Raw genomic sequence first — 26507 nt, 5'->3', positions numbered from 1 at the left:
GGAGAAGCGAGAGTTGACGGTTTTATGCGTTAATCTATAGGTCAGCCACTCAGCTCCACAACCACGACACCACTTCTGTGTGTGTGTTTGTTTCAGTTTGTCCACAAACACAGGAAAATTTAAATGTTTGGGAATATTAAAGAAAAAAAGTATTTTTTTTTTTAATGTGCGTAACGCCCTAAAAAAGTCACTCGTATGTGGCAGTTTGTGCAGCTCAAAGATTCCCTCGATACGTATAGATCCACCCATTTTCACAACAATGCCTGTGGCTATAGGGGAAAAACTACATTGCGTGACAAAAAGGTAAATATTCAAGCCCCTTGTGGAGGAACACGTGACCCATACTTTATGTGCTTCCAGCATAGTCCTCCCCCTCTAGTGCAGGATTTCTACTTTCCTGCAAAAGCAGCCCTTTCGTTTTTTTTTTCGTTTTTTTTTGCTTAACAACACTGCAGAGAAAATTCTGCATGTTTAAAATATACAGTGATAGAGCTGCTGTGCCGTTTTCCTGCGTTTGTGGCTCGATCTAAAGACGTTTTGTAAGCTGCAAGGCGCAACATGGTGTAAAAGCCTGCGCCACTCCCCACAGTTAATGTGCACGTAGGCCATGGCAATGTTGGAGAGCCTCATAATGGCTGCCATGATGGCCCTGCACACTGCACGGCTATAGGCTGAATCAGATGGCGCAAATGTCCATACATGTGCCCGATGTGTCCAATCGGCAGTGTGTACAGCTGCTGGACGTGCTTGCATGTGCTGAAAAAGGCCTTAAAGCGGAATCAGCGAGATCAATATGGGTGCTGTTTGGATACTATAGGTGTTCATTTTGTAACGCAGGGCCTGACTTAACGTCACACGTGGAGGTGTAACTTTATAGTTTTTTTTGTTCGCTTGGCTTTCTGCCTCAAAACGTCGAGAATTTCAATTTGAGCCCCCCTCCCCCCTCCTCAGAAGTTCTCCAGGATTTGTTTGGCGATTTTACGATAGAAACATTCACCGTGATTTAAATTTTAAAAAGATCAAAATGCGTATTTTTTTGTATTCAGTTTAAGATTTAATTATCACAATTTACAGGGCTTCAGTTAATGCAAATGCCACATCCTTTTAGCGCATAATTTTTCATGTATTGTAGTGCCACGAGACTTAATTGGAAACGCAATTTAGATTTAACAAAACAGCGCGTGAATAGTGAGATTATACACCGTTTACTTTATCTGTGGTATTTTCTAAATCTTGCATTTAAATAATGCTCACGACTGTAGGAATTCTCGTGGATTTAATTGCAGCTTTGCTGAATGCATAGTTAAACAGGGCTCATCAGTTTTTGTCTTATTTAGGAAGCTGTGTGAGCTTTGTGTCTCATCTTCAGGCCTGCTGGCACTTCTTGGTTTTGTGAGGCTGCTGTAGTTTCAGCTGCTGCTTGTTTATATATTTTTAGCTATGTTTTGTTGTGTAACATAGTACCTGTGCTAGCAGACACATTATGGATTCACAATTAAATTGTATCAGTTTTTAAGGGTGAAAATTCTGATTGATTATGGTGTCTTTTGAACTTTTTGTTTGCTAATCAGTGAAGGACTGGGCCTTTTTAAATGTGTTTGTGAGTAACCTGAAAAAAAAAAAAGGTGTGAATTGCTGTGGTTTTGATGTCCTGTTTGCATTTAAATATTATTTCACCTCTGTGCATTTTATGTTTTCATATTTCAAATAGCTTTGGCGCCATCAGCAATTTTAGAAGAATAAAAGTAGCTTTTGATTTTATTTGGCAAAGTTTTGAAGCTTCTTGTCTGGGAAACACTGAATAATTAGTTGTAAATTTATAGTCATATTTTAAAGACAGTTTGTTACAATTATGCGGCTTATATCTGCTGGAATGGATTGTTTTTAGCCCTTTATTAGTGTTTTAATAATAGAGATTACTTAATATGCATTTCAGTGTTAAGACAACTGTTACTACAAATTTATATATTTATGTTAATGAGCTTAAACTTAAAATCATTTATCTTTTTTCATATAATTTATTTGCCTTGACATCAGCTTGATATATAATTGTAGGTTTTAAATATTATTGTTTATTGCAGCAATAATCAGTGGAGCTCATGAAACAGAAATTTAATATGCTTAAGAAGAATTACTATTATTAGCAATATTTCTATTATTATAGTTAATTTATATATTTGTAATTACAGTGAAATTAAAATAGAAATTAGTTTGATATTAGAATTAAGCAAAAATATCTTACTTTCATTTTTGCTCGTGTGTTTTTTAATGGTGCCCTGTTTTTACACAAGAAATGATAAAAACAAGTTTCTCCTCCATATTAAATTTCCTGCAGTCATGCTGCACACGAGGAAGGAGAGTGTGACTTGGTGTTAATTGATACTGGAGCTCCATAAACAATATGCAGTGTTGCTTGTCTGTCAAACTGGAGGTGGAGGTGGGCACGAGCTGACTAATGTGAGCTCTCGCTGTGAGCCTGATCAATAGTCAGTTATTGATATTAAGCACGTGAAGATGGTGCTGTGGAGTAAACACAATTAAAGCTGTCCTTGTGTATATTACATCAGGTTTGTTTATTTGCTCCTTTAGTGTCAAAAACAGACTTTTCTCCTTCTAATTATCTCCCTGCACCTTTAGCATGCCGAAATGAAAGAATTATATATTTGTGAGCGAGTGCTAAGTTTGTGTTACACTCCAGTGTTTCTCTGATGACCTCTTTTGTGCTCTTCATCTGAGTATTAAGCTAGCTAACTGCTGTTTAATAAAGCCAAATCGATTACAAGGCGCATATTCTCTATTTTTATAATAGGATACCAAGATGTGGTGTAAACATCTGCATTGCACCACAGTGGTGCCCATGCAGATGTGTGTGTTGGGTTGTCAGTGCACACTGAGTCAAAACACCGAAATACGATAGCCATCAGTTGATCCACTCAGAATCCATTAATACTCCCCAGTTGATCCTGGGTGAAGGGGAAGCTCTCCAATTCAGGCTCTGGTTTTGTCTGGAGTGATATCAGGAGGTATCACTCCAGACAAAGCCACATCCGCTGCACCCTCTTTCTCCTCCGGTCTCCTCTCACCTGCCCATAAGAGGCGATCCCTCAGAGTGATCTCTTTTATTTAGGAGATGTCCTACATGCTTAATGTTCCATACAGATTCATCTCCTACTGAGATCTTGTGTTATAAAAGTTATGGCGTATGAAATCGCTCTTCATTAGCAATTACAGGGAAAAAAGAGACCATTTTCTTCTCATAAATTAGCCTTGGGCTTTTATTTTGTCTATGTTCAGGCTACTGCATTTAAATTTCAGCGCCTCTACAGCGCTGCTAAATTTGTATAGCAATTATTAACTTTTTCATGAAAGCAGAAGAGTATATTTTTTTTCTCCTGAAGTGATAACAGGCTTGCTAGTGCAACAGAGTACATAGCTTAAGGGAGCAGCGAGATTAGATGTGAGAGAATTGTGAATTCATTGTGTGTCTATTGTAGCTGTGGGATCGCTGTTTAAGCTCCCTGAGAGTTTGAAACACCTTTTTTTTGAACCGACGCTTGCATGTGTATCACAGCAGCATCTGTAGAAACTCACTTCTCAGTGAGCTGTCATTCACATTTCACTGCAACCTGTTGCATGACTAATAGTTGCTGCAGCATTACACTCATTACAACCAGGATTTAAATAATCGGCTAGATGACTCTCAGGAGCACTAGTGAGGAGGTGTGGAAGGCGTGGCTGGAATGAGGAGGATTGCTCTGACTTGATGACTTAGTCTCTGACTAAGCTGTCCAAATATGCTAGAAATAAAAGAAGTGAAACAGGACTGTTCACTATTTGGAGATGGTTTCACCTGAAGGAGAGTGACACAGTGGGAGAAACAACTGGAGATGTGCTATGTAAATGTCATCCAAAACAGGAGATAAAAAGGACAGTTTTCCTGTGTTTTTGTTTGTGACCTCACCATTGTCCTAGCCACCATTACCTTACCATTTTTTTCATGATGGATTAAAAAGTGTAATGAAGAGGAAGTCTGTCATGAAAAGGAAATTAAACCCTCACAGTCGAGAGCCTTAAAGTTTCCTTGAACTTAGATACCTTAAGTCATTTTAATTCAAACTTTTAATTTGTGCCTGAAGATAATTATGTTCTCATTGGCTTGCTGTAGAAGATGATAGAAAAACTGATGTGCTACTCTTACCATGACTAAAAAGTTGCATATCTAATAAAATTTGTGCTCGGTGGCGCACCTGACTATCAGGTATTCATCGGAGATCGCCTAGTTTACTGCTTGTTTGAAGTAAAGTGTGAGCACTACCATGTCAGGCTGTCAGAGGAAGGACCAGCACTGTTTGGAGCCGATGTTTGAGGATGCTGTTTCGCAAAGCAGGGTTTGATGATAGGATCTTAAACGTGCCAAATCATGATTATGTGTGCCACAGTTTGTACCCAAGTTCTTTTTAAGGGAAGTAATTTGAAGTTGTAACAGCTGCTAGGTCTCTCCTTCCTTTTCTACGTCCCTCTGTTGCTCGGGCTGTTTCCCTCATATGTGTGTGCGCACCATGTGAATATAATGGTTGAACATGACACAGGATGACGCAGGAGAGACAGAGAAGCTGTGGGGAATCCCGGCTAAAAGTGCCGTGCCGGATGTAAAGTTTAGTGTTTCTACCCTTCAGTGTCCCAGCACACAAGGGCGTGGTGTCCGTGGAGGGGTGGGCAGCTGAGGCGCACAGCAGGTGGCATTTCTCACACAGGCAGACCCCGTCCTTGTCCCATATCATCACCATATAAAACTGCTACCCTGGTACAACTTTAGAGCTCTGATGGGTTTTGAACAGGTGAAAACTTCCATGGAGCCATTCAGAGATTGACATGGAGCAAACCCAGAGCCAAAATGCTTACATGCAGAGGAGGCACTGTGTCACTTAGATAACTGTGAGCTGGGAATACTGTCAACCTCAAGATTTACCCCAGTCAAATGGTCTCCATAATCCTGTCAGGCTTTCACCCTTTTCTCAGTCTCTTACCTTGCTTTTAAAGTAGAGATGTAGAACAGTAGCTCTAATTTCCATTGGAATTAATTGCCTTTCGGATGACCTGGTAGTTGACCTGTTAGTATCAGAGATGATTATTGTACTTACCTGGTATGGTCCAGAGTCCTTGTACCAGAACCTCTGTACTTAAAATTTCTTACTGAAATGTTAAAACGCATTACCAAAGAGGGGCAAAACAACCAAATAGGGAGGGAAAAGAAACACAAAAAAAAAAAAAAAAAAAAAAAAAAAGAGCAGACAGGCAAAGAATTACCAGGTAGACTCAAATTGATGGCAAAAACATGAACATTTTTCCAAAAGGAGATGGCAAATGATTACAGAGACAAAAACAACCACAAACATCCATAAAACAAGATACTAGATGACCTGTTGTTTTGTCTCTTGTCTCTTTTTTATCCTGTGCTCTTCGGGGCTCCAGACTGTCACTGATTGGTCATATTTTATAATCAATTTTAAGGTGTTTTTTTTTTTTTCTATTTCTTTACTGCATAATATGCATATATTCAGAAAAAATAAAATGCACAGCTGTAGTTTAACGTCACTTTAGAAATGGTATACAAAGACATAGCCACAGCCTAGCAGGCAACTATGGGGCACATTTTCTTTATCAGTTTCTTTTGTAAGGCTACTGTTAGGATTAGGTAACATGGGCAGTGATTGCACATGCTGTTGTTCCGATATAAATGGGCTGTACCCAAAAGACAATGTAGAGAAGGCAGGGAAGAGAGCTCAAACAGGAAGAGCACCTGAAAAGACACATGGACTTCTTTGGCAGAGGTACAATGAAGAGAATAACAAGATGCATTGAGTAAATGTGCAGAATGTGTTGTTGCCACTATTGGCAATGCAATGTTCGTAACAATCTATAAAATTGCACAATAGTAGCATGTGACACAAGCTATGCAGGGATTCCTGCAGTCCTTGAAAAGCATTGCCTCTTCCCACAAGCATTCGCCATCAGTGGAGCCTGGCAAATGAGAAAAAGAAAGGAACTTGCCATATCATATCACGTAGAGATGCCTTTTAAAACATTTAAATTCAAACGTTGCTTTTTATTTATTTATTTATTTTTAGTTTCGTCCATGGGTATGTTTTTCCTGTCTTGAGATTTATGTTTTACACTATGATCTGTATTAAGTAGCACCTTTATCTCATATTTCTGTCTGCTGCTCTTATTTGATCTTAAAAATACCGTAAGGGAATTTTAAAACGTTTCCGAGTTGATACACATTTGTTATTTCACATTAGCCCACAAAACAGAAGCAGTGGCACCAAAATCTGCTGCTGGTGCTACCATCTGTGAGACTTGGTGGCATTTGGTGACACGAGTGTGAAATTTTTCCGGAAGCCTTGCTTTTAGGAGCTGAATAGCAGCTATATAACTATATGTGTGTTTATTTGGAATGCATTCTTTTACCATGAAAAATAATATTGCTGCCAATATTAAGGAATTTATTGCAGAAATCCAACTTATTTCACCCTGAACTCATATTACTCCTTATGTGAAATTTCCACTTCTTTTTAAAGTGAGCTCCGGGCTGGTTACCCCATTCCGAAGTTTCTAAACCCAGTTTCATTTCCAGGAATTTTGAGATTTCCAGACAGCCCCCCCCCCCCCCATGTAGCTGCAGTAGCATCGTTTGATATTTATCTGTGAAGAGAAATGCCAAAAGATACAGTCCTCTGACATTTACAGCATCTTGATGTGGGAGCAAAACTGTGTCATTGTGCTTGTGAATGCGTGCGTGTGTCCATGTGTGTTTACAGGTCGCGCTGTATTCAGGTCCAACTGTTCGGCGTTGCCGTGGAAACCAGTTTTGAGTGTTTTGCTTTAGTTAAAGAAGCAGAGCTCGAACGATGAAGGCTTTCAGAAATTAGACCCAAAGCGCTCCGGTGCACAGAAGACCTCATAAGCTGCAAAACAAAAAAGTTAGGTTTACTGCTTTTTTTCTTTTTCTTTTTTAATCGGATACCCTGAGATTTACCCTACAACTGACCACTTTAATAAATTTTGATATCAAAATTGTATGATTGCAGATTTTGTTTGTCACAAACTGCTGTAAGTTTGGGCATCCTGTAATTTCCACCCATTCCCAGGAGAGTGGAGAGTGCAGCCCAGCCGTGTGTCGGTGGCGGCGCAGTGGTCAGAGTGCTGATTTTATATGACAGTGAATTCACAGCTGAGTAAGGTGCCTCAATAAAAATGCCTGCGCAAAGCTGGCGCTTCACTGAAACCTTCAAGTGCTCATTTTCTTTCCACAAGTGCAGCAGCGAAAACTGCTGAATGGGCTGTCCATCTGTGTCACAGCCGCAGCCCTTTTGTGACCTTTCTTATTCATGAGCCCACTCGCAGCCGTCATTTCCACCCTTTTCCATATGTATGCAGCAGAACCACTACCGCTGTCACCACCATCAGAACAAGTCATCTACAGTAGGGTCATCACACAGCTGAGCCTCCAACACAACCTAGAGCACAGTCTGACCATTGTGCTTCCTCTGTTTTACGCTGTCATTGATGGAAGAGGAAGACACAGAGAGGACTTCCGAGTCAAAGATGACCATGTGCCACATAAATACTTATAGGGAGAAATGAGCACTGCTGATAGAGGGCAGCATTTCTTTCCCCTTCGGTGAGGCTCACTGGGAGGCTCTGTGAGGCTGTTAGTGTCCTCCCTCAGCAGGGTGTGTGTGGTCTGCTCACAAACATGAGGATTTCTGGCTGCTGGGTTGAGTTAATAGATGTGGATATCGTGTATATTTTCACATCAACTGTGTATGACCTCTTCTCGAGGAAAAAAAAAATGGATTAAATGTATTTGAAATCACAAGATACCTGATCTCTTTCCCCATGCTGAATGTGAGACACCTCCTCCACTTGCATCCAGCGCTAACATTAAAATAAAACTTATTAAAAACATCCCAGCCCACACGGAGCTGGATGAATCCCTAAAATTACATTTCAGCTTTAAAGCTGAGAAACCCGATATCGTACTGCTTTAAATGTTTAGTATGCCATTTTCAGATACTCTCCTCAAACGGCTGCTTTTACTTTGCATGTTAAACAGGAAGCAGTCTCATTAAACTCCCATCTTCTTTTGAAGTTTTCTGTCCCCTAGGTTTACTATGTTTAAAAAAAATCATATTAGTCGTCAGATGTGTCCCTGCAGATTGAGTGCTGTTGGTCATTCCTGTGTTTTTACAGTTCTATGCTGTAATTGTTGGAGTCTTGCTTGGAAATTAAATAATTACTTTAAAATGCAATACTGGATTGGAAAATAAAAATGGGAGAAACATATTTGGATAATTTGCTGGCAAGATGCACTGATAGACTCTAATTGTGCAGGAAGAGCTCAGCATAGCAAGAAATATAATTATTTACCTTTTTTTGTAGCTATATATTTAGCATATACAACTGTCATTTTTATAAAGAGGGAAAATTGTCATTCTCTCTTTATTATTGAGCTTTAGTCATTTTTAAAAAATTGCGGCTGTTAGTTGCAGTGGCCCTGGGCTACGTCAGTGTTTGCAGAAGTGCTGTTTTGCATTTGTGAACTGTGATATACCGTAACGCCTGTTGTGTTACATTGCTACAATGCCTGAGCCTGACTTTGATTTGGTGAGTCCAGTGATGAGTTGGGTGATAAGCAACAGGCAGGAGTTGGAGAGTAGGACAACTCCATCTGCCTCCCTGCCAAGCAGCCCAGCTCATACCAATACCCAGTCAGTTGCTTTTGGAAGAGAAATGCATGTATGAGAAAACTGGATATAGTGATAAGCCAATAGAATGACAGGAGTCTCAAATTTTCATGGGAAACGGGAGGGACCTTAGGGGAGTCCTTTTGATTGTATCACACCAAACGTCAGTTTGCAGGCAGAGCAGGAGAGTATTTTTACACAGACGCAGCAGAGCTGCACAAATTGAGCCGTGAGCAGAATGTGAAAGAAATGGTAACAGTTTGTAAATAGTTGTTGTCTTGCTGACCCTTGGCTAATATTTCACAGGAGGAGGTGAACATTTTATCGTGAAGCGTTAATCTGTGTGTATCTCACTAAAGCGTCTATTCTCAGGGATTCCCGTGGGTGCAGGAGCTGCTGCGGTAGCAGCGCCATACTGTACATGAGGAGTACTATGTCCTTCCTGGTGGTTTTAAGCTGTTACATTCACATTTTTTTAATTGGCTCGTGGTCAAACAGGAAACTGACAAACTGTACCTGTGAGTTAACAACTGATTGATTATTTGGGCTCGTGTTTATTGTTGAATTCTTGATATTTCTTGAATTCAGCAAGAATGTATGCGGCTGTGGTTGCCCATCCAGCAATGCAGCACCTCTGTCTCACTCGTGCAAACAGTGTTATGACACTGATTGATGAATAACCAATCCCTGTCAGGTTAAATGAAGCGTACACTCACACAAATCCAATTAAAGTTGAAGAAGGCGTCCATAGAAGAGCACACTTGGAGAACCTGAAGGTAAAAATGAGGGCATCTTCAGCCCAACAGGTTAATAAATATTTGATACTGAAGCAGCCATGTGTGCCTTCTTGTTTGGAGTGTTGGGAAAGTTAAAGGGGTCTTTGCCTTTAAGCACATTGTGGCCAGAGCTGCTCCTGTTAATACATTCACTGTTGGCCTGCTCAGGTGATTTTCATTTTTCATAATGGTGAATTGCAAAAGATGCAGCTGCAGCTCCTCTCTCTAGGAACTGTCACACACTCTTTCCACTGCAGTATTTGGTGCCTGTCTTCCATCCATCCTCCTTCTCCTCCTCCTTCCTCTCCTCCTTCTCACATGCGCACGCTTTGCCACCTAGATTGCGTGCATTGTCTCTCACTGTCTCCCGCCAGCTTGCGATGCCACTGCTCCCCTGGCATGGAGCGGTAGCGCAGAATGAAGCCTGCTATGTGTTAGCATGAGCGGGTGTAAATAGCTTAGAACTGTATGTTATGTACAGTAAGCTGAATGTGAGCCGGCCTGTCAGATAGTGTAACGGAGACAGGCAGTTTATTCTTAGTAGAGTTGTGGTTACCACCATTCAGATCCTTCAACAACAGTAGCCGTATGTGTGGCCATGCCATTGCGTGTGTGTATTGTGCCTCCGTGTTCCTGTCAATCCCCCCCCACCCAAATAAGTGGGAAGCAAGAGTTCATTTCAGTGATGGCAAATAAGATGGTTTCGTTTCAAGTGGTGTGAGGAGTGACTCCAGGCTGGGAGGTTTCCGGTCGCTTAACGTTGCGGGACAATAAATTACAGGGAAATAGAGTGACAAGCTTCAGAGGGTAGTTAGTTGATGAAGAGACAGCGGTGCAGATGTGGAGCCACTGAAGATGACACAAGTGTAATTAGAAGGGACTTGTGTTTGTTCTTGCTTTTGTCGAGTGCAATTGTTGCACCCTTTGATGGATACACACACACACACCCCAGGCATTTGTAAAGCATTTACAGTATCACTGCTTCCTCCTTTATAATCACACACTATTAAAGCTGGCATACGCCTACATAGGATTCACAAGCCAGGTTCTCACACACACACACACACACACACACACAGATGGATCCTGATTCGATCAAATCGCAGAAATGCCACCGAGTGGAAAAAATGCAGCTTTTATTTGCTTTTGCCATCTTTTTGCTTGTCTTTATAAAATACAGTCCACCGCTGCAGATGTGAGGTCTGATCATGACGAATCATCTCATTACCGTATTGTGCCCGTGACATGCTAGGATCTGCCAGGGCCTTCACACTGAGACAGTGCTTTTCAGAGCAGTTGTTGTGGTCGTCTTGAAGAATGGGCAGCCCAGTTTTCAGAACAGCCTTCACTCCTAATAACCCCTTCAACTTAGACCGGAGTGTTTGGTAAAGAGGGGAACCAGCCTCGTTTGTTTTCTGCCAGGAATGATGAAAGCAGCCGGCCTGTAAATACTTACAGATTTGTTTTGGTGTTTCTGTGGAGGAGTGGCGTAAACTTGAGTGGGACTAGAAACAGTTGTTAAATTAGTGGACTTTGACATCTTGTCTTGCAAATCAGAGACTTTTTTTGTCATTATTATTAATATTTTGGTTACAACTGAGATAGTACTAAGAAACAGCACATTTGAAGGTGCTATTTTTATTGACTTTTAAGTTTTTACTGATTGTCCTTAAGTAAAATTCCACAGTAGATTTTGGCAGAAGTCTGACCCTCATACACAACCTAACATATCCTGTTTTTGTGTGCGTGTTGTTGCATTCACAAGCTGTAGCCGTTTGTTACATAATCAAACCTGGAAGACAAACAATAAAGAAACATAAACTGCTACTCGGGCTGCAACTTTATGCACGTTGAAGAGTTGCTGCAGCTTGGCAGACGTTTAGACTCCACTGAGCTCCTTCTAGTCCCATATATAAGAGACTAGAACAACAAACCTTTCCCTCAGGCTTTTTCACAATCGCCAATAACTCTCTCTTGCCTTCTCTGTCTCACTTTAAATGCTAGCCACACAAATAGGCATTTCCACCCGCTCCCTGCTGTTGTTAAGATCAGCTTCCTAAACCGAGATATTGATGTTAACTTAGGATATTTACTCATGTATTTATTGGTTATCGATCAGGGCCGGCATCCCTGTCAGCAGCTCCGATAATTGAATTAGTCTGTACTACATTTCCACACAGCATACAAGCATTCTCCAAACTCCTCTTTCCACACCCAAATCAACTGCTCCTCTCACTGCAGCACACGTAGCTCTGAATCCTTTCCATTTCCTGTACACTTCCTGTCGAGCCCACTGCCTCATTTCACAGAGTAGATCAGGATTTGGAGCCATTTTAGCTGCAGGATTAAAGTCTGGCAGGGATAATGCCACTTTAGCCACTTGTGAGTCACGTGACACAAGATGATCTAAGGTTTTGGGAGGAGCACTATAATGTAATTAATGTACAGGAGGCTCTTATCCATTTGACTCCACCCCTTGAGGAGCTGGATGCCCATAACCATTAAAAACTGCTCCTTTTTTAAATTGTTTTTTTTTTTTTTTTACAGAGGACAGTGAGGAAACCAGAGATGGTGATGAGCTGCTCTTTCACCTTCACGCTGCAGCCCTTCCACACTGCCTCTTCTCAATAGAACTGCCTTTTCTTGTAACTTTAGCCTTAAACCTGCATGCACTAGTTCCCCAACATGCACAAATGCGTTCTATATACTATACATAATCCCACCTCCTTCTTAATCTCCTGATGGCTTATTGCTAACAGTATTACATTTTACCACACTTAACCCAATTATATAAAATTGCTGCTAGTCAGCAACTAATTTAATATCTCTCTGTTCCTACCTGTTGCTGGTTTTTTTTAAAGTGCATCACATTTATAGGAAGTTTACTTTAAGTTTGCTCTTATCAAGTGCAATCAAATTAACTTACCGTTAATGTGTGCTTGTTATTTTTTATTTTTTCATGCACATTATTCTTAACACTACTGGGACTTTGCATTGATTAAAAATGCTGAGGAATTAAAATAAAGGTTTAAACAATCACCTGAATATTTATTGATTCGTTAGTGCTTATCTTTTTTCCCCAGCTCTAAAATCTTAAATTAATTATTATTTCTGATATTTGCGGCATTTTAAATAATTTTTTTAATTCTGCAGGTTTAAAGTTCTGGTTTTTGCATTCTTAATTTACATTTTCTAAAGCATTATTAAGGCAAGAAGGCGGACTGCAAAAGACTAGCCATAAACTGGTATAAATTTACAAAGCAAGCTAAATTAAAGTAAAACCTCTAAATTTTAAAAGAAACATGCTGACCAAGACATCACTACTAAAACTTTCTCCAAATTGGCACTGGTTTCCTGAGCCCGTGTTTGAGAAAATACTGTTTCCAAAAGCTGTGTTATGCTCATGTTTGGAGATTAAGGACTCCACGGTGACGGCAGCTGCGACTGGCAGGGGTGTTTTGAAAGATGTTGCTCATTGACCAGACATGCCAGCATTTCTGTTTCTCAGAGGATGAATCTTCACTCACCTCCTGCTAGTTACTGTGCGTATTTTCACTCTCTGTTAGGAACTTCCCTGCAGACGGTGGGAGGGGGGGGAGGCAGTGCATTCATGTGTGTGTGAACAAGTAAAGCTTGCTCTCCAGAGGGAGCTGGAGGGAGAAGTAAGACGGGGACGTTGGGAGACAGACTGTAGAGAGAGCAGCAGACAGAAAGCAGGAACAGTTTGAGGGCTTGCGTAATGTTGAGTGGTGTGCATGCGTTATTGATCCTGGGACCTACACCTATGGCAGGCGGGCTGAGCCATCCAGCTACAGTATAATACCTTATGGTTGGCAGATTAGAGGATGAGACCTCAGGAACAAGCTGCACAACTCAACATAAAGCAACAGAAGCAGCTATGAGGAGCAGCTAGCACCGGACCTAAACTGCACCGCCGCAGTATGAGCTGGTATCCACCTGTCAGTAGCTGTAGGCACTGAGGTGTGTGAGAGACAGACACAGAAAATACATCAGTGTGTGCATGTAGAGAAGAGTAGGCGCACTAGTTTGCTATACTGTACATTAGCGTGTGTTAGATGTGTGTGTCCCCGTGGTCCGGCTGTACGTCTGTCACTGACTGTGCTGACTTTGTGCTTTGTAACGGGGACTCAGAGGAGTCCTCGGTTTGTGGAGGAGCCGGCAGGCATTTGATGTGCACAGGACAGGACAGCACATGAGGAGTGCTCTTGAATTATCTTTCTCTTTATTATTCTTCACCCCCCCCCACCTTTTTTTTGTTGTTGTTCTGTTGCTTGTGGCTCAGTGGTGAGGGGAAGTGGTTTGAGCCTTCGTCACATTAAAATGTAAATGCTGTAATTGCAGCTGATTGAATGTTTTCTGCATTCTGCATGATTACCAGAAATCACTTTTGAACAGGATTACACATAATGCTCCACGTCCCTCGTGAATTAGCCTATACGCTTAGCTATGAATGTAACACTCATTCCCGTGAGCGAGATCTGTGAAATCATAGCAAAGTTTGGCAGCCATGCAATTTACACAATTAACCCCCCCCCCTTTTAATCAGCACAGAGAAATTACTTTTCAGTGCAGCAGGAGACACCCTGTGTCCAGCAGTTAAACTTTAGAATTGCAGATTTTGAATATTTTAAGTTTTTGTTTTAGACACATTTTTTTTTTGTTATTTTAGGTTTTAAAAAATAATAATTTGGTTGGAAATAATACAAATAAATAGGTGGCTCTTCTTTTGATCCATAGTCTGCTGATTTAGATGTTTTACTGAGGTTTAAGTGATATTTAATACTAATATATATATATATATATATATATATATATATATATATTAATTAGTACTTATAACAGTATAGACTTGATAAGAAAGTGGGGACAGAGAGAGTGTGTGAAACCGGAAATGATGTGGGGCGGACTCAAACTCCCCCTCCCTAGGTCAGCACCTGGTAGCAGCCTCACAGTCCCGTCTAAACGGTCATCGGGAGAAGACTCCAGCATTTGTTGTTCTTAGGTTTCAAAATGGAAAATTGCGAATGCAAGAAAGAAAGAAAAGCTTCTTCTAGCACGAAGAAAAAAAGGTAAAGTAACCTAGAGCAGTAAGAAAAAGCGCTAGCTTGTGTTATGTTTCCATTGTTCATTGTTTACTGTGAATGGTTTATCGTACAGTAATTATTAGTGAACGGAAGTGAAGAGAAATGAGCTGAAGATTTTACTCAATGCCTAGCAAGTTAAAACGTGCTTGGTTCTTTTTATTTTGTTTTTGTTTAAATTAATTATACAGCTTTATTTTACCTGAGACGTTATAGGACACGTGGCTCTAATTACCCCAGAAAGGGTGGTCTAACTTGGAGCATTTATTTTAGGGCAGAGTGTTTAAACTGAGGTTTTAGCCTTTATCAGATGTGACTAGTGATACTAAACACAGGTTTTATGTCCTGGTAACCACTGAATTTAAAGTTATTTGAGATAATTATTTAAAAAAAAACAACAAAATCTTTGTAAGCTAAGATGGCTGCTGCGTGGCCAGTAGGGTTTAATATTTTTCCCGAAAATGACATGAATCAAATCCCGGGAAATGACGAGCCATTTCCCGGGAATCCCGGGAAAAAGTTTATTTATTTTTTATTTTAATTAGGCCTTCTGTAGCCTGTGTCGGCCTTAACCTATTCTGATATTGTAGAGGTAGCTTTCCAGCTATGTCCTGTTATGCCCAGTAGGGGGCAACGTCGGCTTGATTAACGCAATAAAACCTACATCTCGACATTCGAGTGCTCGAGCTATGCGGTGTTGTATCGTTCCTCAACACTCCCTTAACAAATATAATTCGAATATTCCTCCATTGTACATGGAATTATACCAAGATATTTTACAACTGCTGGTGCAAAACAATACGGTTCATCTCCACAGCACTGATAAAGGCTCAGCCACGCTGTCGTGGCGACATCTGTTACGCTATATCTCCACCAGTGGAACGCTGTAATAGTCATTGAAAAGTTAACTACCGTACTACACTATAATATGGCATAACACAGAGCCTTGAGTAATGCTCCACGACTTGGTCATTGCCATTCTGGCAACAGCAAATTTATAACACCGTGTCTGAGGGTTAAAGTAGGTTCGCTGTGAATCGTCTATTGAAAAACTGGCCAATCATTATAGCCTAAAAAATATACATTTTACTCAACTCCATTTTAAAAGCGAAATATGTTAAAGCAATCTATTTCATGATCATTTCTTCACCCATTAGGCCCGTATCCTAATTCATGATTGTTAGTAAGCGGCTGCAAACGAGGAAAAGAAACACTCGAAGTTAAACAGATATTTCTTTATTGTTCAGGGCAGGCATATTTTATAGGCTATATAATGCAATATAACAATATATAATAATATGAAATTATATAATACAAAATACCTTAGGGTAAACACATTGCCTACGATTTCAACAAATTAAAGAGGAAAAAAGTACAACTGTGTAATACCTCTATTAAAACGCTTGAGATGAAGGCTGAAGCCTTAAACGGAGGCTGAACGTGCCTGAAATGAATAGTAATGCTTTTCGCATTAAACGAACCCTTCTCTCAATATTTCCTTAAATTTAACATTCTGAAGCTTTCTTTTATTTCTGAAAGTCAAATCGACGCGCGCGACTTTTTTCCCGGTTTCCCGTCTAACGTTTCCCGGGAAACGGGAAATTGTTCTGATCGCATTTCCCGGGAATCCCGGATCCCGGGATTAAACCCTAGTGGCCAGCCTTTGTATTCAGAGGTCTTTGGTTCATATATTTATGGTAGGCTGTTTTCATCTGTGTAACCCCCCCCCCCCCCTTTTTTTTTTTTTAATGTTAGCACAATATTTGTTTGTGTATACAAAACAATAGGGTGGCTTTGTTAGTCCACTTTAGGACAAAGGTTAAAAAAATTTGTGTGTGTTTGCGTGTGTGTGGTGGTGGGGTGGGGTTGTAAGGACAAACTCTAAATTTTCCCCAAATTTCTATTCATGCAGGATAAAACTGTCATGTGTTAAAAAATTTTATACATATTACATTCATAATATTCAGTAATAACTTGTCTCCTACAGTGTCACCAGAATGTAGGGGCCTGCCATGACACTGAAGGAAGTGAGAATGAAGTCACTTCCTTAGATTTATTTACTGCACTTTCAGATCATTCAGACATCTACTATAATTTTTTCCTCAAATTCTTTCTTGTCCCTCACTGTAAATGGAAATGTTATGCAACAATGGGATATTATTTAATAGTTTTCCTAATATAAAAATAACGCACAAGCACGTTTGTACATAGAATGGCAGTATGATCATCAGGATACGTGTTGATGTGTAAAGTGTTTTTGGTGGGAAAACAAAACACTGTAAGTGAGTGAATTTAAAACTGAGGCCCCGTTTACACAGAAACGATCTCCGTTCACACGGAAACGCTAGAAACAGTCAAAACTAGTAGTTTCCATTGCCAGGCCGCAGGTTGGCTGTGTTTTTTTTTTTGCAAAGCTTGTTTATGCAACACACACATGCGTTGAGGGACTCAGTGGGATGCGCGGCAAAGATCTGTCATTATTTACAAAAGGGTCAGTGTGAGAACCTTTATGTGGACTGACGACGAGGTTGGATTGCTGCTGCACACAACGCTAAATTATAAAACTGCGAAAACACAGGAAAATAGTGACTGGGAATCGTGCCACTTGAAGTACGCAGATATTTAAGTTAAACTTTAAGTTAAGTTCAAAAGACAAGAAGCACTGGCGAATCCACCACTGCGATGGTTGTTCATCTATTAGCGCATGCACGGAAAACTGCGGCGGTCGCAACCATAGTGTGCATGTGCGAGTGTTTCCAAAAAGCATCGTTTTTGTCTGTTTACACGGAGACGGAGGCCGGAGTGTTTCAGAAACGCTCCACTCTGGAGGCTGTTTCCAAAAAAGTATCGTTTTCACTCCATTATTATGTAATCGGGAGGCCGAAACGCATCAAAACGACACTGTTTCCACTGGATACATTGTCGTGTAAACGGGGCCTGAATATGTATGATTTTTCTTTTCATTGCTGTGCTTTGTATAAGGTCCCTTCACACCAGTGTTGTAATCCTCTTTGTAGTTTGTCTGCCTTGCCTCATTCAGACTGCTGGCTGCTAGGGAACAGTGTGTATTCTCAGATCGGTGTGCGAGCGGTTGCCGGCAGACGCTCACCAACTGGAGGCTGAGTGGTTGTGAAAGTGTGAAAAGTGTCACGCAAACAAGAAATGGAGACCCTTCAAATATACTGGTTTCAGCGTTAAGGAATAAGGATTACTTTGAAGGTGAATGTTCTTCGTTTACAGAGTGCATTGCACTTTTACAAGTGCTCGGGGAATACACATTTTTTTCCCTAGTGACCTGTGGTTTCCAGGGCGTAGCTGACTGTTTTCCTGGTGTCTGACTGAGGCCCTAACACAGTATTGTGGGTGGGCCTAAGGGGTTAGGGCCAACCTTTAACAACGGGCCACTGAGAAGTATTTTAAGTATTTAAGTATTTTAAGTGTTATTTTAAATCATTAAAATAATTATAAATTTGTTTTTCAGCCCATGTCACACTGACAAAATTAAATATATTAAATATGAGCGAACATGTCACGGGTCAGAGCAGCTGTTGTTCAGCAGAGGATGAAGAAGCTTTCTTCAGCTTTTTGTTTTGCATTGTATGCTGATATGGAGCCCATATCTGGTGACATGGGATTGATGTTTTATTCAGCTTGAGTCAGGGGTTTTGGCTATACTGAACCTGGCTGGTTTTCTCATGCTGCGTATGAGATTTTTTACACCAGAAACCTCAGTGGGGGGAGTGGGAACTCATTTGTAATGAGAATTATTAAAAAATAGGTCACATGTAGTTAATGGATGTAGTTTTTTTTTTTCTTGCATTTATATTTAGGCTTTCACACATTTTTTTTTTTTTTTTTTGAACAGTAGGAATATTACGTCAGTTTCTGGCTGTGCAGAAAGCAGGTAATGGGTTAGAGTGAGGATGAAGTTGCTTAATGCAGCAAATAGCTACATTTTCTATTGAAAGTAGAAAAACCTCCAGAACAATAGAGAAGACGGGAATTAACTGGAAATTTGTGCCAGTTTTATTTTCTCCTTGAAAGCATAGGCGGTGTCTCTCTTGAGAGAAGTTAATGAATTTATTGTGCAGTGTGCCACTCTCTCTCTGCTGATACAAGTTAATGTAGCTCACCCAGCAGCCTCTAACTTTCTCCCGCTCTTTCCTCGCTCATCTATATGACAGTAATCATGTGAATAAGTAGGTATTTAATTACACTTTGGATCTCTGTGTTTAAGTGAGTGGATGGCCTATATTGGTCTTTGCAATATGCAAAATAACACAGTAACAGAAATGACAGTGATAGATTGGTTACTGCTTCATTAATTTATACATAAACATGTGCCCCCTTGTAATAAATAGAAGTTTTAGTATTGAAAACATTAACTTTTGTAATTACAAGGCTCAGCCCAAATGACTCTGCTCCATCTATAGGCGGAGTCCCGGCGCCACGCCTGCTGAGCCTTTAATGATAAGATTAGAAGGAAGTGTTATTGTTGTGCTCTGTGTAGTTTAAATAATGATCCATAGAGTTCAAATGTGTGATTTTATTTACAGCTTAACCTTGACGAGTCAAAGATATCCTCCTTGACTAAAAAAAAAAAAAAAACCACAATTTTCTCAACTTTTATTTTTTTCTTAAATTTGTGGGCTGTTATCGCATAGATCAGCAAGTTTTTCGCTTCTAAATTTGCCACGTTAGTCTAAAAAATTTTCATTTTTTTCTTGGATTTTTCCTTCTTCCCATCCACCTGTTTGTTTTTAAACCTTTTTTAAACTAAAGCTCATGCTTTTTTTTTTTTTTTAACCTTCAGTGAACCTAATACACTATTGTAACTTTCCCTTTTAAAATAAATGTGGTGCAGAAATTGTGATACACACATTTACTGGCAATACCCTGCAGGGACATGCATATATATGTCTACCTGTACTTGAGTAAATAAAATGAATCATGATAATTCACAGTAAACCCTCAAATCAAATGTAGCATATCAGCAATAAAACTTAAATGAAAAACTAATAATAATATTCAGCTTCAGAATTTGAATGCGATGCATTAACTGAGTTCAAGTTGAATTTTATGTGTGAAAGAAACTTCTTAAAGATGTAAAATTCCCTAATGTGGAGGGAAGTCCAGCAGGTAGGCTGGCTTGCAATACACCCTGGACAGTAAATAGTGAAATATCACAGATCAAAGTTTTGTCTGACCAACAGTCACTTTACTGAGTTTCTTTTTGTTTGGTTTTGGAGCAAGAAGAGCATGAAATACTGAAATATTATCACACTGTTCAGTAGTTGTATACCAAACTAGTAGTTAATCCTTGTTTAGAAAATCCTGAACACACCACATGATTTTGACATTGTTTTTCATTTTTATTTATTGAGCTTTTAAAAGCAGAGATCCTTAAACAGCTCTTACTTGTTGTTACCATTTGTGACTTTCCCACCTGCCCAACAGAAGATGTACCAAAACATGTATTTATGTAGTAATAAAAAATTTATTATGTATTTGATTTAACATGTGTGAATGCACTTCACAGTCATTTTGAAGTCCTCCGTCGCTTTGTTTGGAGCAAACAGTTTTCATTTAAATAGAAATGGATTATGCTACAGTGATGGGCAAATAAAACATTTTAAAAAAACACTCATTTCATTGGCTTAGCAGGCATGACGGGAGAAAATGTGTTTGGTGTCAGCCGGGCACCCTGTGGCATTGTAGCTCTGACTAAAAAATTAATTTGTGATGATTACACCTGAGAGCTGAAAATGATTTTATATCTGCAACACTGTGCAAATAACTTTTGGCATAACAAGAGAGCTGAATCGGTGGCATTGTAAACATGCATTTTTTTAAAAAAGTATTTTTTTCCTTTTATAATCGAGAAACCGCTTATCTTTAAGTTAACCTGTAGTGAACAGGCAGAGGAGTTAATTGCTTTGGACTGCCAACTTTCACTACGTCAGGACCTCAAACATGAATGGTGTGTTTGGCCTGAGCCACTGAATTTTGTTGAATCGTTTGTAATCATTACATTATATAACCCCGCGTACATGTAAATGACGAGGAACAACATGCAGTGTTGCCTTATTTACATCTTTCTATTAACCAGCCGAGTGAGCGTCGACAGCAAGGAACAGACAAATGTCAACAGGAAGGCTGTGGCTTCCATCTGAGCTGCGTGCGCCTACCTGCATGCCTCTCGGCCTGTGCCTCCCCGCCTCGGTGCCACGATGAAAACTAATGCGTGAAGAGAAACAGGCAGGCAGGTAAGCCTGCTGAATTCTGATGAGTTCTCGCCCCACGAGGTCTGGGAGGGGAACAGAAGCAGGCACCTGAGCACTCCATACTGAGATGAGGTGGTTAGCAGTACCGTGTAGCAGCAGCTTTGTTCACTCTGCAGCATCAGTGTGAAAAATATGTGGTTAGGGAACAATGGAAAAGGGCAGACCCACTGCCTGTTTTTTTTTTTAACCTGAGGATCATGGGATGTACTGGAGGAATAAAGATGATTAAATTAAGCTGAATGCACAGGGTGACTCTAACAACTCTCAGTTTGTTTGAAATCTCACTATATACATTAGATGAATCAACTCTGTTTCTTTCTTTACAATATTGCCCTGTTTTTACTCTGTGAAACCTTTACATGTAGGAATGGGATATGTGTATGTGTGTTGTCAAAGGAACCTCTTATAGTGACAAACTAAAACTTGACTGCAGTTTTCCTCAGGTGTGCGGAGCGTTTCAGTGTCTTTCAGCTCACTGGTTTGGTTTTCTCATTGCTCATAATGCTGATATTTTCATCTGACGCAGCAGTATTCACTGAACAAGCACTGAAAGTACATTACCTGCCCACCACTGAACACTCCTCACTTTTTGTGAAAAATATATAATGTGGAAATGACGGATGCTGATATAAAATATGGCCAAAGTTTCTAGCCTGTGTAAAAATATTCCTTGTGTGGTTTCAGAGTGCTCTAAATGCTCGGTTTTCAGTGTTTTTCTTTTTCTTTTTTTTTGTTCTTGGGCTAGGTTGACGTCATCTGCTTATATGGTCATGTTAGGCACCACTAGATCTGTGGCTCTGCTTGGAAATTCTCTGCAGGCTTTTAGAGGTTTATTAGGATGTGTCTAAAAATTAGCTTTTTCCGTTGTGCAGTAAAGTTGAATTTGCTTGCCTTTTGTAAAGGAAAAAGCACAGATACAGTCTTAGTGTGTTTGTTTGGAGAACAGCTAAATATATTTTTTACAGCTTTTTGCTGGGTTTTGTTCATAGACAGTATCAAAGGTGTACGTAGCTTCTGTGATGTCACCCACTCATTTCTGAAGTCTCGTTCTGAAGCCTCGAGATGAGCGTTTCCACTGTTGTCATCTTGGTTGCAAAACAATGGATGTGACGATGAGGGGCGGGCCTGACTGTGGTTAATAACTTGTGGTTGACAAGTCATTAGGTTGTCTATAAGGTCAAAAAGGATTTTTAAAAAAAATTTAAATAATTCAGAGCTACTTCACTGGAGTCCTAGAATAAAAATGTAGAGCTGGAAATGTGCTTACTCGACTTTAAGGGTAAATTATGGTGACTAGCTGGTGTGAGAGATGGATGGCTATTTCATTTGGGGAATGGTTAGAAAACACACGAGAGCTAAAAGGATACACTCAAAAAAATATTTATGCTTAAAATGCTGACTCCTAGTAATTTGATTAGATGTAAAACATTAAATGTAGTGTAATCTGGTCAAATGAAATTTACTTGATTGTATACATTGAGTTTATAGCAGGCATATTGTCCTTAATGGTTAATTATTTTTATAAATAAACCTTTGATTTTATGTATTTTAGTTGCATTTTACTCAAAATGATAGTTTCATGTTTATGCAGGCAAAGAATCATTTTTCTGAGTGTAGTAAACATTTGACTTTAAGTGATCTGGTACCACGAAGCAGAACTCTAAACTGGATGCTAATAAACTGCTATAACTTCTAGATACTAGATGTGTAAAAAGACATTCTCTGTGCGTTTCAGAAAATGCTAGCAGCTGACGTAGTTCACATTCATAACACGGAACAACACTTTATGAAGAAATTCGAGAGGTTAGTTAGAACTCCCATTTCACTGTGAGCAGAGAGTCCAGAGTGTGGAGAACGAATCTGAGCAAATAAAGAGTGAAATGAGGAGCAAAGCAGCCGAATCAGTTTGAGGAGCAGAGCTGAGGAGGTGAAGGGCTGCAGGCTGAGGCAGAGCAGAAGCGGTGGCAGATGTGGACAAGATGATAAACTTTAGCTTTTCTACTTTCACAATAATTTATTAAGATGCATTTCTTGTTTTGTTGTAGCCAGCCATTTTTAAACTACAGGCAGTGAGTGATTCAGTGTGTTCCACATCAAATTTTTTGTTTTTCTTAAAAAAAAAAAAAAAAAAAGGTTTATACCCTCTTTATTTTAATGTAACTAATACCACATTATCCAAAATTCATTTTTAACTTTTCCATAATGTTCTTCTTCTACAATAATTAAATTATTGAGATGTATTAGTTTTTATGTTATTTATTGTACCATTTTTTTATTAGTATTAATATTATATCTTTACAGTATATAATGAAATTATCTAAATCATTTGTAAAATTTAATCTTCAATACTTATTTTGTTAAACCTAACTGACAGTTGGGTGAATTAGTTGAAAATGAACTCTTTCAAGAAAAGCCTTCTTTGCCGTTACTTCTGTTGTTGCAGGACAGGGTCAGAATTTTCCCTGTTGCATTAACAGTGGTATTGAGTATTTTCCTGGGTTTCAGTATTGAGTTTGAAGTTCTAGTATCGTGATAACCCTAATATCTAATCTATTTGATTACCAAGCAAAAGAGAAAAAGGCTTTTTGTCCTCCTTTGATTCTCTCAGACAGTGGTTTATCTCATTGGTTATTGGTTAGGGTTTTGGTTATATTGTACTTCAGTCATCTGATAATTTGCCTATTCCAAACCAAATTCATCACAAGGTCAGTATCATTCTTTTCATGCTATATATCAAAAATATGAACGTCCTTGAAGGAGTTAAAAATTCAAGAAGATATTTATTCAGTAGAGATTAAAAGTTTTGAATTGTTTTCTGTTTATTTAGTTAAATTTCATATTTTGCTTGCAGGCCTGCTGTCACTGGTTATTTCTTACCTCTCCAATAACTACAAAATTGCACATTTTTCTCAGAATTTACTGGAAAATAACTGGAAATTGCTGACTCATAAAACTCAATGACATTTTTGCTTTGTTCAGCCGTGTATTTGTTCTGTGCTCTTAGATGTATCTTGACAGGGCTCACATCCCAAATCACAAACTCAAACTGCTGTGCAGAAATGGAAAAGTTTTGTTTAACAGCATCATAGGTTTGTATGATATCCTGTTTATGTTTTTTTTACTCTGCTTGTCCTTATGGAGGAAAAATAGCAACAAATCGTCATGGCTGGTGGAGAGTAGCAACGTATAGACACCACTCTCATACAAATCCTGTTATCTCTGCTCCACAACCATTGGATGGGATTTAGAGAAGCGCTTAGGAGCACTACACAGAAATGGACTGAGCAGCGTCTTAATCCAGCAGCAGACGGCGGGCCACAGTGGGAGTGCCACCAGAGTTTGAAAGGAGGAGCAGGGGGACGTCTTCCACTCTGAAGGGTGTCCCGAATATTGTTTACTTGTTGGGTCTTCTCTTAGATTTCAGGACGTTTAGGTGCTTAATAGGGCCACCGGGCTTTTTAATCAACCCACCCAAATGGAGCCATATAGTGTTTCACCTCTGGAGTTGGTGTAAATGAAAGCTGTCGGCACCGACTTCCATTTATCGTAAAGTCAGTCCAGACTGAAGATGTAAGAGCAACAGGCACTCACATACGTGCTCTTGTAGCTGTAAATGTAGCTGATTGTTCGCTGATCACATTATGCTGCACTCAGCACTGCACTACCACACATAAAAGAAGTGGAAACATTAGTGTTGCCTGGACAGTATATCTATCACTGCATTAGTAACATGAGCATGCAATAGGTGCGTAATCACATGCCTGCAGTGTGATTTACGACTGCAGACTTTTTCATTTCCTATTTTATCTGCATAGTATGGCTGATGTGATGGAGGTCAGATCATCTTTCATTTTGTGAAGCCATTGCTGTGAAATATGAAGTCTTTCGTCAAGCTGTTTCTGGATGCTCTGAACTTCCTGTGTGTGTGTGTTATGTCCTCCAGCGTGGCCTTCAGTTGCTAACAAAGCAATTTGTCCAGGAAAAAAAGAGATGGGTGAGGAGGGGTTAAAAAGAAAGAGATTTCTGTTCTCTGACAGAGAATAGGTTCAGCAATATTGTTCATCTTATCTCAGTAGAAGAGATTATGTCTTTAAGCATTAAGCAGTAAATATGTTCCTAAGCTGTTGCGAAACAGTGGTGAGGACTTTGTAATATGACATGTTTGCACTGAGAATCAGCCAGTGTTGACAGCTAAATGGATGCAGGAAAGAAGGGAATGACAGTTAAATGGAAAAAAAAAAACACACACACATTTATCATTCAGGTGGACGTTGCAAACAATTATGTGTGAGGATTGCAGTAGAGGTGTTTTTGTGAGTTTTGTGAGGCAGCACGCTCCGGACTGAAAGCCTATTTGAGATGCCTTTTTATTTGTCCAGAGAGAGCCACCCTGCTGGGCGCAGGACAGCGTGCCTTGTGAGGCGTCTGTGACAGCCCGGGCATCTGCACAGAACAGGGTGAGCAAGGTAAACAAGGCTTTTAAAGGACTCATTAGAAGGAATCCTTGAGTGGAGAAGGAAATGTTTAATTATTCAGAGTTTCTGTTTAGGGACAAAAAAAAAAAAAAAAGGAAAGAAAAAGGGTTTTTGCCCTCAATCAAGAAACTACAAAAGACGCCTTGCAAAGAACAAGACTTTTAGTGTGTTGCAGTGTGTTTCTAATGACATAACTGAGTTTGATTTTTGTGAGGGTGTTTCAGGAACAAAGTACACTGAGATTATGACAAATTGAATTCTGTACTGTGCATGCTGACTGAGCATGGAAGACATTTTCAGAAGCACATGTGCTGCGAACATAAAGAAAAATCTCTTTTTTCTAACTTACAGTTAGGGATGTCATCCACAATAATACCAGTATAAATTTTTATGTGATATAAAATTGTCGTATTGTGATGTCATTGCTATAAGCAAGATCATGCATTTACATTTCCTAGTGCGTACAGCAATGAGACAAGCCCAGGCACGTCTGCGAGCAAGAGCTGTGTGTCAGCCGCCAATGAAGATTTAGTTCCTAAAAAGGGAGTTACTGAGCAACTTGCAATCAGCGCAGCACTTTGCAAAACATGCAAGAAAACTGTTCCTGCTTAATGTGGAAACAATACATGTGTTTCACCACCTGAGACACATGTGACCCAAAAGTAGATAAATGACTCCACAGAGTGTCACTCCGTTGTTGCGCTCCATATAACAGGAGGAGGACATTGTGGATGGAAATTATTGATGTGATTACACGATGGAAAAGGAGGGCTTTAAACAGTTGGTTACAAGGTTGTAATAAAAAAAAACAAAACAGAAAAACACAAGGCGGTGTCTGCTTTGTACCCCCTGTCGTAAAAAGCAGACATCACAGCACCCCCTGCCAAATGCACAAAAATAGGTAAGTGTTAAAACACTTTAAATGATTCCTGTTTTTTATTTAAGAATTGCTTGATTTAAGAAGTTGTGGTAATAATGATTTTTTTTTTTCATCACGGTCAGATGACTTACATATTAGTCACCAGCAGCTAGAAATGGCACATTTTTCAAAATGAGCTATTAGTTAATACCGATCACTAGCTACCAGCTCATAAAAAGACCATAACAGAAGACCAGCTGA

At 39.6% G+C, this 26507-nt stretch overlaps 1 protein-coding gene across 5 annotated transcripts in view; it reads left to right on the top strand.

Moving 5' to 3' along the window:
- Positions 1-26507, top strand: part of igf2bp2a (insulin-like growth factor 2 mRNA binding protein 2a) — a 73479-nt gene that overhangs the window by 2239 nt on the left and 44733 nt on the right. The window contains exon 1 of one of the 5 annotated variants that reach the window (XM_030758918.1): positions 14483-14616. The exons of 3 other annotated variants lie outside the window; for them this stretch is intronic. In XM_030758918.1, coding sequence (XP_030614778.1) covers positions 14558-14616 — 59 coding nt within the window. In that variant the 5' untranslated portion in view covers positions 14483-14557. Of the gene's footprint in view, positions 1-14482; positions 14617-26239; positions 26289-26507 lie in introns of those variants that run through there. One more of the 5 variants, XM_030758919.1, reaches the window with a different exon arrangement.

This window comes from Archocentrus centrarchus, chromosome 21 (assembly GCF_007364275.1).
Source record: "Archocentrus centrarchus isolate MPI-CPG fArcCen1 chromosome 21, fArcCen1, whole genome shotgun sequence".
In the NCBI taxonomy this organism is placed as follows: Eukaryota; Metazoa; Chordata; class Actinopteri; order Cichliformes; family Cichlidae; genus Archocentrus; species Archocentrus centrarchus.
The sequence above is the reverse complement of the archived record's forward strand: the minus strand, read 5'-3'. Positions and strand labels throughout refer to the sequence as shown.